The 14,076-nt window shown below is 40.6% G+C and overlaps 1 protein-coding gene across 1 annotated transcript in view; it reads left to right on the top strand.

The window, feature by feature from the left end:
- LOC143209348 (LHFPL tetraspan subfamily member 6 protein) overlaps positions 1-7,387 on the top strand; it is a 32,893-nt gene extending 25,506 nt beyond the window's left edge. Inside the window, exon 5 of the mRNA XM_076424839.1 lies at positions 1,228-7,387. Within this exon, the coding sequence (XP_076280954.1) occupies positions 1,228-1,361 (134 nt within the window). The 3' untranslated portion in view covers positions 1,362-7,387. The remainder of the gene's footprint in view (positions 1-1,227) is intronic.
- Positions 7,388-14,076: the final 6,689 nt, after the last annotated feature.

Below are 14,076 nucleotides of genomic sequence, written 5' to 3'. Positions count from 1 at the left end.
TTATTTCTGTAGTTTGATTAGTGAGATATAATATCAAATAAGAATATTATTCTATATCCTCATTGTTATCGCCATCATCATCATCATCATCAAGCTCCTGATCATCGTTGCTCTCATTACCATTGCTACAGAAAGTAGGCAATCTTAGCGTTTACTACCTGTGAACAATCTGCTCTATTGATCGAATGGTCAAAGAATGGGACTCATTTTTTTATTTTTTCTATTAGTTATAAGACATTTTTTCGAACTAGTAAAAAAAATCGGTGTACTATTCGGAACTTTCTGTATAACTCTAGCTAAAGTAAGCATATAAATATTTTCTCAACAAAAATAGTATTTCATAGAACGTAGTATATTAACAGTATGTACAACTTACCTTTGTGTTAACAATAATTGCAGATGAAAGTACACACCTGACGTTTCAATATCCATGTAGAAAACTTGGCGAATTTAAATTGAAGAAAATAGGATGAACAACAATTCTGGCGCAATTAACTTCACTTTGCACACGCGCACCAACTACTGTGTTGCGTTAACAAAAAAATTCTCACGCTACATTGTGGGTTGTATCTTAGAGTACGTTATGATGGTATTTGTCATTAGTTCACAGAAAATTTGTATGTCTATTTTTGTCGTCGTAATTTAATTATTTGGCCTTATGTGGACCAGGTAGCAAACTCGAAGATATTTACACGGGTAATTCTACTCATAGAGCAACAAACCAAACAGGTTCAACACTTTTCTATTATTAATTTGATTTATTTTCTCGCGTTCATTAACCCCTGGTCTTGATCATTAGAGTACAACATAATTGATTTTAAAGGTAAAAAATATAATGATTAGAAAAATCAGAGAATTTCCGGTACGATATTCATAAAAGTTTCGAATCTGTTCGACCAAGATTCGAATATATATTTGTAAGTATTATTTCCGTTTACCAAAATATTTGTAAAAGGTTCCATACTGTCTGGCAAAGGTTCGAGTATACTTAGGAGTACTATTTCTGTTTTTCGAAGTACTTATAGAGAGTTCGAATTCAATCAATCAAAGTTCGAACCTGTTTGCGAGGTACTTAATCCCATCCTTACTTTTTGTTTCAAATGCATCAAATCCGCAGTCTACTGAATTCTTGAATTGTCGCGTTCGAGAATTTCACGTTTTTCTAGGCGAGTCTGTGAGCGAGTTTCTATTCGTTCGGTCGAATACTCCGACGTCGATCTGTTTCAGGAAAGTGTTCGGTGTCCTGGTCGAGCCACTTGCTGATCAGCTCGGTGGCGTTGCTGATGTTGTGCTTCGGGCTGAGCTTCTGCGCCGCGCGACACAAACCGTCGAACCCTCGCACTGATCCGCTGCGCATTTGACAATCGAGATACTCGCAATCGATTGACGCGTACGCTTCGCCGAAGAAGACCACTCTGTCATTCGTGACCGTCTGCTGATCCTGACGATCTGCAGACCGTGCTTCCTGGCCGGCTGGCTGGCCGGTTCCTCTCTCCTTTTTCCTATCTCTCCTATCCTCGATGATCCTCTCTTTCTCCACTCATAGATGAACGTTTTCGTGTGTAGCGTAGCGGGATGAGATTGTCGCCAACGATACATTTCGTCTCCTTTTCGGAGAAATAAATATGCGAGACGAACGCTACCGGTGGATTCTTCCGGGAAAGAACATAGCAAACACTACCATAGTTTCCCTGCCGTGGCTGCTGGCCGATCTGGGGAGTTACAGTTTCAATCTATACTTCAATTCATAGTTCAACCCATTTTTCAGTCCACGCTGGAATTTATACTTTAATTTTAATTGATAATTTAATTTCAGGTATACTTAAATACACGTGTGTCAACGTATCCGCATTTCAATTCAGTTACTAATTTTCTGAAGCAAAATATGGGTATTTAAAATAGATACAAAAATTAATTTGAAAGCCACTCTCTCCAGTTTATTAGAGAAGAATCGGATATGTTTTAATGTTCTGACAACAAACGATCTCTTGTGGAATAACAATGTTCTTAGCTGTTTGAAAACACCATTCCGGAGCAACTGCTGTTGCTAGTACGTTTAAGTATTTTCTTGCAGGCTCTACAATTCTCACTGCAGGCTTTGAGTTGTAATTAAATTTCGAACGTCTGCCGAAAGATTCGGCAATCTCATTTAATCCCATTGTTAAAAATTATGTTTGAATTTATTGTTGTACGAACAACCGCAGAATTTGTGAGTCAATGTTCTAAAAATTATACGAATTAAAATGAGGATGCATTAATGCGTACTAACACGTGTACTTAAAACGCCACGTATGCACGCGTGTTATTAATAGACTGCGGATGTTTATGCAAAATAAAAAATGTTTGCGTTCATTGCAAGACACAGGAGAGCTACATAAAAAATCTTCATTAAGCTGAAACTATTACACTGATGTCCTTAAATCATTTTAATATGTCCACTGCTTTAAACTGTACTGTCATAAATGCATAAAATTCGCAGTCTAGTTATTAATACAAAACCACGATCTCTAGTTCACGCGTCAATTCATGGTTCCATTCATGATTGAAACTTAAACAAACGGTTGGATGCAAAGTAAAAATTGCACTCGGAAACTATGGGGTTAAAACTCAACGGTTCCGACGATCGCGAACCGATTTCCGGCTGTAATTCCACGCGCCGGAGGGAACATCTTCGATAAAAAACGGTCTCCGGGATCTGGCCATCGATAATCGTCGAACGATGGAACGCGAACCGGGTCGAGTTTAATTCGTTAACCGACCGTGTCGAGCTCTTCCTCTTTGCTCGTGTGCGCGCGCGACTCGCGAATCGAATCGAATCGGCTCGCCCCTCCCCTCCCCCCCCGAATCGAATCGTTTCGCGTTACGAGTTTCTCGACTTGGTAGCGAGGATAATAGATTCAATTACGAATTAGACGTAACGCCCGCGCTTCTGGCATAACGACTCCTCGATTAATTCCTATCGAGGGACTTAAACTCGAACGCCAGTTTCGCCCGAGTTGCGAGAGGAAACTGTCTTAGGATGGAAACTCGAGCCTAACCGGCCTGGACGGTTCTCCGATCATTTCCCGCGACTCGATTCGCATCTCACTAGGAACCGCGAGAAATTTTCCGACGATTTACCGAGCGAAAGCGACACGGAGAAATTAACGCGTTTACACTGCAGCCGTTTTCAGCGAATTTTGCGGGAGTACTGGTTTCAATTTTAACGTTGCTCTTTTTATGGTAAATCTAGATTGCATCAAAGACACCGGTGCGTTTCGATCCACACTTCGTTCCCAGTCGTTACTCGAAACTGTGCAGGAAATAAAAATGATGAAAACCTCATTAGCTGGCGGATCTTTCTGCAAAAGAACAATTGCATGGAACAGATGTTAAATGAAAGTGTACGTCCTCTTTGAACGGTTTTAATCAGTCGAGGACAACGTAACAACGCGGTGTGCTTGACTGAGCCATTTTTATCAGAAATTCATCAAATCCACGGTCTAGCGATGATGGCACTTCGCGAACGAATATTCATTAATTACTTTGAATTGGTTGCAGCGTTCAAGCGTACAGCAAGCGCCATTTTGACGCTTCCGCGCGCGTTTCGATGCATCTTCTGTTGCTCGTGTGTAGGAGATAAAAATTTATGTTGTTCGCGTTGAATGCGACTTCTCTTATCAAACGCAACGTTAAATGGAATTTGTAATCATTTAAAGTTTACGGTTCTGATTGCAGAGATTAGTCGCTTTGATTTCGGGCGATTTTTTGGGGGAGTTTGTGCAATAACATTCTCGAATGGGATTTCCTACGGGAAATTCGGAATTTTAGGGAAACCCGATTCTTTCGGGTTCCCGCGCTCCCCTAATTGGGCGGTACCAGGTCAAGATTCGTTCGTCAATCGAACGACTCGCATCGGACGACGCGAGAACGCTGTAAGGGCGCGGCGACTCTTGGGACTCGGTTCCCGGAAAAACGTTGAAAGGGAAACCCTCGCGAATGAAATCGCATTGTTCGGACTAAATTCGCGCTGTTCGAACAACAGCCAAAGGGTTCGTTCTGGTTGCACGCACCACCGGTTTCTCGCGAATCGATTTCGACGCGTCGGCGTCGGCGTCGCGCGACATCGTTGAATTGGTCGCGGTTCGACGAGCTCCGCTGTCGGATCGACACCGAAAAAAGAATGTAACGCGCGAATGAAAATTCACCGTGACGGAGGGACGCAGAAAAACGGCCAAAAAGATCCAGAGGGAAAGTCCTGTGCACGCTTTCGAGCGATGCGGAACGCTGCACCTGGAGATTATGGTGCATTTAGATCGAGCTGCTAAATCCTTCATATAAAATTCATTTGCAAAGACCAGACATTACTTTACACGTTATTGTTCAACACTGATTTTATCTTTCGACGAGCAGAAAATTCTTGTAGATTTTGCTGGTTTTATCCTGATCTTTTCCTTCTTTGGAAAAGAAGAATGAAGACTATAACAATTTTTTCTACTTCAACTTCAATAATTGTACTCTTCTTCGACTGTATGAAAATTTCTGTTTCGTTCCTGTTGCTCAGAAATGGTGGAGAAAATGTTTCTGGATAACCAAACGTTACAGTTCATTCGCCATTATCATCAATCGCATTATGGACCCGTAAACTCATTAACGACGGATATAGACAAATTAATGGGCGGATAAACCCGGTCTTTTTATTACTGCTCACGCCAAAGGAAGATGTTCCTGAGCATCTTTTATGGTCGCTCTTATTACTTTTATCGTTCGACCATAAACGTTACAGTCAAAATCCTGTCTTAGACACCGTCAAGTAAAGCCCGTGAACTTTTAGCGAGCTATGAAACGGACGAGGTACACAGATCTGCGTCGTCAACAGTTGACGGAGAGAACGCGTTCTGCCTGTTGCACTTTTCGATATCCGGGTCGCGCGTATTTTTAAGATGACGAATTGAGATGAACAAACATCTCGAATGTCTCACTGACGAATTCAGATTAACAAACACATCTCAAATGTCTCACTGACGAATTCAGATTAACAAACACATCTCAAATGTCTCACTCACGAATTCAGATTAACAAACACCTCAACTGTCTGAATGACGAATTGAGGTTAACAAACATCTCAAATGTCTGAATGACGAATTGAGATTAACAAACATCTCAAATGTCTGAATGACGAATTGAGATTAACAAACATCTCAAATGTCTGAATGACGAATTGAGATTAACAAACATTAAGACATCTTCACGTATATTGATTGTGCACAGGTAAATCTCGTTTTGGGACCACAGTACGAAAGTTTTCCCGGAGGAAATCGAGTCTCGGGGACACCGAGATTTACCGTTGGGGATTTAAGTAACCGGTGTAAAAGAGGATTCATGGCGTGAAACAATCGGACCAAGTACTCGTCCGTTTCCTCGACCCGATTCGATCCCAGTCGAATCGAATCCGTGCTCCGCGATTTTTTGGTCTCTCGCATTTCTTTTCTCCCCGTGTACCGTCGCTTACGTCTCGGAATCACAGCGTGCACGTAAACGCCGAGAAAATTATTACGATCGACTTTCCTCCGTTTCTCCTCCCTATCTCTCTCGTCTCCCGTTTTTCCGCTGGAAAATGTTTTGCCGTCGAATGAAAATCGATCGGTCCATTCCGAGCTGTAGTTTCGGTGGTAGCGGAAGCGAACTCCCGGAATTCGATTTAACCAGTCTCGGACCCGGTTTTTCTTTACGCGGCCTCGCTCCCAGCGATTTCCCTCGATCTCTCGAAAAATCGCTTCGAAATTTTCGGGCATGACGAACTATGTTCTCTGGGATCGATGAAATCTTGCAAAAACAGGTCATCTTAATAAATACAAAAATACGTTTCCACGATAAATTCTCAAAAATGATTTTCTTCGGGAAAACACGACGCCATTGAATTCTAGCGAATACCTTTCGAAGAAAGAACTGCGACAATATGAAATTTTGTAGATATACGTACAAAGTCCGATAGGAGCAAATAAACTGATTTTCCACGAGGCCGAAGAAACGCGAAGCCACGATCGGTTTTTCGTAGCAGTTCGATTCGACGCGATGGGGAATTTGTAACCGTTTCTCGACCCTTCCCACCTCATTTGCATGGAAATTGCTGCACCCTCGGATTGCGCGAAAAAAAAAAGAATGCAGAACCGTTGCCTCGACGACGATGCTGGTCGTATCGCCTCCGTGTCGCGACCACAGTGTTTAATAAATCAACTGACGTCGGTGTCGTGACCTGCGATTGCGTCGAGTGTCCATAAACACGAAGCGAACGTAGGGAGAATGATCTCGGAGTGCGAATCGAACGAGATTGGGAACGAGATCGACGATCCGAGACCCTCCCGCGGAGGATCGAGCTCGTCGTGGAAAACGACTGTGTGCGAAGTACCTATGAAATCAACCGCGAACCGATTTTCTATCAATTTTCTGCGTTCCCAGCGAATCTATCGGTTTTCCCAGGACATTTTCACCGCTCGATGTAACACGAATGTGTACACGTTTTTACGTCGTCGTTAGATCGACGATTACATGCACTTGTGCCATCAGTGTCTGGAAAATAAAACTTCAGAAGAATTTCAATTCTACTGGTAATACCTGTAAAATTTGATTGGTACTTCGTGTACGGTCGTTCACCGATTGATTTCGTTATGGTATAGCATTCGATCGCGATTCAAAGTGCGTGGACGGTTTGTTGATCGCCGTTCTGCTTCCGGATGCGTTTTGCGCAACGGAAGTCGTCTCTAGAAGCGAATCGAGCGAGAATGAATGCGGAGGACCGGTGCTAGGCTGGTTTCGCATAATTGCGGGAACTATCGACGCACAATTGTTAATGATATCCGTGGAAACGGGACGCTGTACGATGATCTGGAACTGGAACTTGGCTTTCCGGAATAATCAGAAGTGTAACTCTCGAACTAGTCACTTTTATTGGCACCGTCGATAAATATATATTAATTTAAAATTGTGTGGCATTTTTCAATACATTAGAAACTGTCATTTGAAATTCGAACTGCCAGCTTTCAACGTGGAAGAACGATCTTCATTTAAGAAGACAGAATTGACATTTATGAGCCAGTATAAATTCAATAATTGTTGCAATTGGGAAGTTGACTTTTCCAGCGAACGGACAGCTAAATTGCAGTTCCAGATCACCAAAGTATCGGCGTGGTTCTGTAGGCAAACGAACCCCGTCGAAAGCGACGCGACTGTCGCGAGCGTCGACAACGGAACTTGTCCGCGCTCTTCCGTGTCCTTTCACTTCGGTAAATCTTCAACGACTGTACATACTGCGTATACATATAGTACGTAAATATTCGACGTGGCATAAATGTTATCTATCATTACTATATATTTTATAATAAAACCTGGATTAAACGAACAATAGCGCAGACTCATTTCGTCCTTCTCCGCCGTTTCGCAGTAAGCATGGAATAACAAGTATTTCAGAGAAATTCATTTCGATCACTTATAACAGTTATCAATGAGAGAAATTTATTTCGATCACTGATAACGGTTATCGCGATGGGAGAAGTTTATTTCAGTTACTCATAAGAGTTAAATTGTAGATGAGAGAGATTTATTTCGATCGCTCACATAACAGTTATCGATGAGATAAATTTATTTCGATCGCTCATAACAGATGAAGGAAATTTGTAATAAATATGATTAAATAGTACACCATTCAAATGGTAGACAATCAATTATTCCATAAATTTTTTATTCGTAAAATTAAGTGTTGCAACCAAAATTTAATGTGACAAACAAAAACAGATTTTGTGTTGTTCTTATGGTCTGTTGATTCGTCTTGTTGTACGAAACCTTCTCAATGAATTTGACAGGCTTGCTCCATCCAAAAAGAGTAGACAACTGGATAATTAAATAAGCAACCAAAATGAATTCTCTCATCAGTAATTATCATGAACAAGTGAAAAGATATTCGATCATCGATAACTGTTACTAGTAGACAGCGGATCTTTATGCAAAATAAAAATTATCCACCTTGATTGCAACAAATCGGAGTGACGTAGAAATTTATTTTCTCTCTTAATATGTTCAATAGGTTTTGAAAATAATATAAATGTATTTTCAAATTTTTCTGATATCTTTAATGTTTAAATTACACCCACTCGTTTTTGTCATAAATCCATAAAATCCGCAGTCTAGTTATGAGCGATTGAAATAAGTTTCTCTCATCGATAACTGTTATGAGTGATTGAAATAAATTTCTCTCATCGATAACTGTTATGTTATGAGTGATCGAAATGAACTTCTCTCATTGATAACTGCTATAAGCGCGATCGAAACAAATTTCTCTCATTGATAACTGCTTTGAGCAATCGAAACAGTTTTTCTTCATCGATAACAATTATCGAGTAGGATCTAATTTTTTCGACACTAATAACTGTTATTTGTAACCAAAACGTGTAAAAATCGATATTTTTAAATCATTTTGTTCTTCGAATTTTCTTCTTTATATTTTGTGTACATCATCTTAAATTTCAATAATAATCAACTTTTTATTAATGATTTTTATCGTAGAAAATTTTAGAATAACTGTTATTTTTGGTCCCTGGATGTATTTATTTCTTTATTACATGAAACTTGATATGACTCTGGAACGTAAAGTTTATTCAAGAAAATACCTACTTCAACGCAAAATGAATATTTGCTACTGTAGACGGCAGCTTTGTTTACTCTTGAAACGCTAAAATTTAATGTTTTGAGATTGCAAGTACTGTATGCGAGTAATTAAAAGTTAAACATTAGAAAAAGAAGTTCTTGCAACTGATGCAGATATAATTTTTATTCTGCATAAGAATCCGCAGTCTAGTGATCAAAGACGATATATCACAACGAGGATTAAGGGTGCATTCGCAATAATGGAACATTGCATCGGAATATTATTTCTCGCAGTAGTTCGAACGAAATACCATTGTCGTGGGAAATAGTTTCACAGCAGTATGCGGCGTTCCCGTCAAGGATCGAGGACTTCGATCATGGAGAATCGAGTCAGCCATGGATCGACCGACTCGTTCCCCATCGAAAACAAAAGGGGTATCCGTCGAATTCGAGCCGAAATGAATTCGAGCTCGCCGAGCCACCCTATTTCCGTGGAAACCAGTACTATTCCGCTTATCCATTGTCATCGGAATTCAGCGAAAGGGGCCCGTGCGCTCTCGATGGTTCCGATCCCAGGCTTTATTTCCGTCTCGCGGTCTACGGTGCCTCTGTTTAGTCGTAATTCTTTCCTGGTGAACCGCGGAACCATTCGAACCAGCGCAACGGCATCGGAACACGTTCGTCGAGCTATTTCTTCGTACGTTTCAAACTGGGGACTGTGGAACGATGCTGGAAACCATCTGAGGTAAGTGCATTGTCAGTTATCCCTATGGAAATCCCGGACGAATCTGTCTTTCGACTTCCAATCCAATCGCTAATTGGAACGTGTGGGAGGATATGGGTTTGATGTTCCGTTTCTGATTTTATGAAATTTCTTGTAGAATTGTCTGCATTGATTGCCAGATGTAGCGATTGAATAAAGATTTATTTCAGTTTTTGGAACGATCCAGAACCATCTTTGAAAATGTCGTATGTGCCCATAATGATGAAAGTGGTCTAAATCAAAATTAAAAAAAAAAACGAGTTTATCAGTTATTTCACGTGACATTTATTTTAAACGAAATTAATTCAATGTAATTTTTACGATATTGCCAAAAATTAACTGTCAGATAGTGCTTGTTATTTCAACATTACATTTAGACATTATATTTCAACATTATACAGGGTGTCTCAGTTGAAGGAGGCCACCTAAATATCTCATTTATTTTTAATGGCACAAAAAATATTTATGGCATAATTTAAATGGTATCGAAAGAGGAATATCTAGAAGAACAATTTCTTTTGGCCGGTTATTTTCTCATAGTTTCCGCAAGGTCATCATTATTTTTTTATCGGGAAGACTTTCTTTTTTATTCCATCTTTTATAGCGGCTGAAAAAACAAGATGGAATAAATAAAAAATAGGTTTTTCCAATAAAAAATAACGATGACCTTGAAAAAACTATGAAAAAATGACCGGACAAAAAAATTGTTCTTCTATGATATTCCTTCTTCGATACCATTTAAATTATGCCATAAATATTTTTCTTGTGCCATTAAAAATAAAGGAGATATATATTTAGGCTGAAGCCTCCTTCAGTTGAGACGCCCTGTATAACAATTCATTTAGTGTTGATATCTTTATTCTTTAAATATCTCGAAACAAGAAATATATTCGAATTAAATAGACATTTATTTTAAACTTTAATAGTTCTAAGATTCCTACTTTCGCGAGAATTTTATTGCTGTTTCACTCGTAAATACATAAAATCCACGAGTTACGTATCCAGAATCTGTACGGGGAAACCTGTACAAATATCCGTTGTTAAACATAACTGCAAATTACATTTGTAATTACTCTGTCGGCTAGTTTGCAGAAAGCAAAATTGAATAGGAATCCGCTCTGCTGAAGGCTCCATCGAATTACGAATAGAAGCAGCGTCGTGTATAATTTAAGGAGAATGGTTTCGAGGAGAATTTTCTGGTGAAAGCAAGCTACACACCATTTTCTAAATTTATTGTCTTATAGTATTGTCTCTGTTACACATATTATTATTATTATATACGGACCGAGGTCCTTTTTTACAAATGTGTACAGTTTTGACAGTATAACTGATATAACAAAAAGAAGATATGACAAAAAATCTTGACATAAAATTTTAACCTAAGTCTCAACTAAAATTTACATAAAAATGGACCGTGCGAAACTAAACAAATACAGGTACGATTAACATATAGTATTGCGCAATTTTGTTTTGAATGCCTGTAACGTGCCATTAGAAAAATCGATATTGTTATAAAATATGTTAGATAATTAAACGCAACATGTTTAATCGTGTTTAATTCATTATTCAAACTCATTATTATTAAATTTATTCAATCTCATTCAATCATTCAATTCATTTAATTCATTCAATTTTCATATTCAAAAAAGACCTGAATACATTGCAAGGATATTTATCAATTGATTATAACAATAATTCATTTTCCAAATTTAATTTAACTTCGGCATGAAGCATTCGAATCGATTCAATTAGTGGACAGACCAAGAGAGCTTGTTATCACAACAGGAAAAGCACTGCGGAGCCAAAGAGAAGCAACCTAGCGTCCGCGTTCGATTATCGAGATCTTGGAGCTCGATCGAATTAAGAATGCGAAAGGTGATCGCTTGAACGGAATAAGACGGTCTCCTTTGACCCGGACATGCCTTCATCGATCGGTCCGAAGGAAAACGAGAGAGAAAAAGTCGGAGAGAACAGAGAAAGAGAGAGAGAGAGAGAGTCAGGGAGTTTAGCTCCCTGTGGAAATGAAATTTAAAGTCACAGGAAATCCACGTGAAACGTATGCAAGCTGGAGCGGTCTGTTAACTGAGCATGGACTTGTTCGAGTCGGTTGTTGATTCTCTGATTGCTTGGCAATTTCGCAAACCTGGAATTCTGTACTTTCCCGTCAACCACTAGTCACTCGACATTATACCATGTAACAGAGATTTGAACAGTCTAGCAGTGGCTAGAAACATTGGGTAGAATCACTTGACATAGTTAGGCCAACATTGTAGCTAATCTCCTCGAAACCAACACAAAGAAAAAGAACAAGAAGATGTAGGTAATATAGCAATAAGATATATCGTGTGCTACGACGTTCAAATGATAATTTAGTTGAAAATTCGGAACGTGAATTACACAGTTGTCGCACTTTCCAGGTGACGAAACTGTCACCGTACCACCTAAGGGTAAATGAAGTCAGTTTTGAAGTTCAGTCACTTCGCCGAGTGTCTCGTTTCTCTCTCAGGATTTTCATTCGTGCACGATATTCGCAGGAGTGTTTCGCGAGCGTACCTAAGCGCTCGCAGGTGCATAGGCACCGATAAGTGCCGAGCCCTTGGACGAGGAATCGGGTCGCTGTTCCTCTTTGATCCTCTTTCCCAGATGGTCCCCTCTTAAACATTTCCCTCGACGTATCTCCCGTTTATTTACGATTCTCTCTGCCTATAAAATTGAGCAGCGAGCGAAGCACGCCGCCAGGGAAAATAGAAAAGCGGGGGTGTCGTTCGGGCGCGGCGCAAGAAAATGGGCTGGCCGAGTTTCTCCTGCTCGATGGAGACGTTTCATCGCTTCCCTTATGGTCGCTTCACGGGCTCTGTACTATTACGCTTCGAAGAGCAGCAACGTTCAACAATAGCCGCATGCTTAGGTGTGCAAAGCTTCGTTCAAACAGTCTCTTTACAAGCAACGCAATAAACACGAATTCGAAGCTGGCAAACACAGATTTTAACATTTCGAAACGCGATGTTTTCAGAGGTAAAAAATCTAGCAACAATTGAGTGAAATCGTTTTCTAGTTAGCAGAAGAATATTCATATCGATTAAATTCAATTTAGAGTCTCCGCCACCTGTCTGACCTCGATATTATAAGCCAGGAATTTAAGGATACCCTCCTATTGAATCACACGGAAAGTAGGTCAGTCTTAAGCATCTTTTTCATTGTTGAATTTTAAGCATCCTGAAGGAGCAGCGCTTTTTACAGCTTCCTTTACGGCCGGACGAGCAACGTCCTGTATCCAAATAAATTTACCTACGATACTGAATTATGCTGAACTGTACACATTGCAGAAAGTTTCCTAACTCTGCCGCGTCTGGCATTTCCGTAATGAATTTTTGAAGTTACATCTATGTTTGTTTGAGCATCGCACGAGTTCGAAGATCTCGAGCTAATTGGGTCCCCGGCCCAGACCGAAATAAATTTATTTATAATATTGAATTATGCACAAACGCATTGCTAAAAGATTCGCAGCTCTGCCTCGTCTGGCTTCCCGTAATGAATTTTTGAAGTTACCTCTATGTTTATTTGAGCATCGCAGTATCGCACGAGTTCGAAGTCCCCGGCCCAGACTGAAATTTTATTTAATAAAATGAATCATGCACGAACTCATTGCTAAAAGATTCGCAGCTCTGCCTCGTCTACTTCTCGTGTAGTACATGTTCGAAGACCCGTGTATTTTTATTGGACTCGTTGGGGAGTTCGTTCGCGATACGCTCGCAGAATCCGAAGTTACTCGTGCCGGACTTCGAGAGTACCGTCCGAAGATCTCCGGCTAATTAGTCCGGAGCAGAGCAAAGGTTTTCCTTGATTAAGGGGACGAGTCGCGTGATCCTGTTCCTGGTTGTCGGACGAATTGCGATCGACGAGCGGGTAGCCAGATTCGGGAATTAGTTTGCTGGTTTCGGTGACACGCACGCGACGAGAGGAGAGTACGATCTATTCGTCGGAGCGTATCTGGAACGTGCAGTTTCCATCTTTGGGGAGCTGAGATTCCATTGGTAAATTCTTCGAGAAGTATAGAACCCCGATAGTATCTGGAATTTACGCGCGTTTACGTTCTCGTCCGTCCGCCCGAGCTTTCGACTCTGTCTTTCTTGGTTGAAAAATCGGTAAACTCCTCGGCACCGAAACAGGCAGCGTAGGAAACGACCACGGTGAAATAAAATACCGGCGTAACGGTTTTACGGTTTAAAATTTAAATTACGCGGATTTACGTCGGCCGCCGGCGAATTACGATGACCAGGTTGCCGGCGGAGGAGAAAGTCGTTTCAACCATATTTTTTCTCTTCCCCGTTTCCCGTGCTTGCCCGGTCTTATGCTTCTTGTTTGCCGCTTCTATTATCCGCCGCGCGGCTATACTCTCGCGCCCCGCGGAGCTTCCGAAGCTCCGAGGCCTGCGTTTACTTCTGAAAAATGACTCGCCCAGGGAACCGGATGCTCGGACGCGAATTAACTTCGAACGGCTGGGATCTACAGTTTCGTTTGTGTACGGCTGCAGTTGATCCTTCCCCCTCTCCCGTCGATTACAAAATCCTCATCCCCTTACGTCGTATGCAATTTGAGTAGTGCTTCGAAAAGAATACATGTTGGTATTTAAAAATTTGTGTTTATGCATTAGACACACTCATAGAGAAACTAAACGTTGAAGCTTGTCTTTG

The sequence above is a fragment of the Lasioglossum baleicum genome, chromosome 6 (genome assembly GCF_051020765.1).
Source record: "Lasioglossum baleicum chromosome 6, iyLasBale1, whole genome shotgun sequence".
Classification (NCBI taxonomy): Eukaryota; Metazoa; Arthropoda; class Insecta; order Hymenoptera; family Halictidae; genus Lasioglossum; species Lasioglossum baleicum.
The sequence above is the reverse complement of the archived record's forward strand: the minus strand, read 5'-3'. Positions and strand labels throughout refer to the sequence as shown.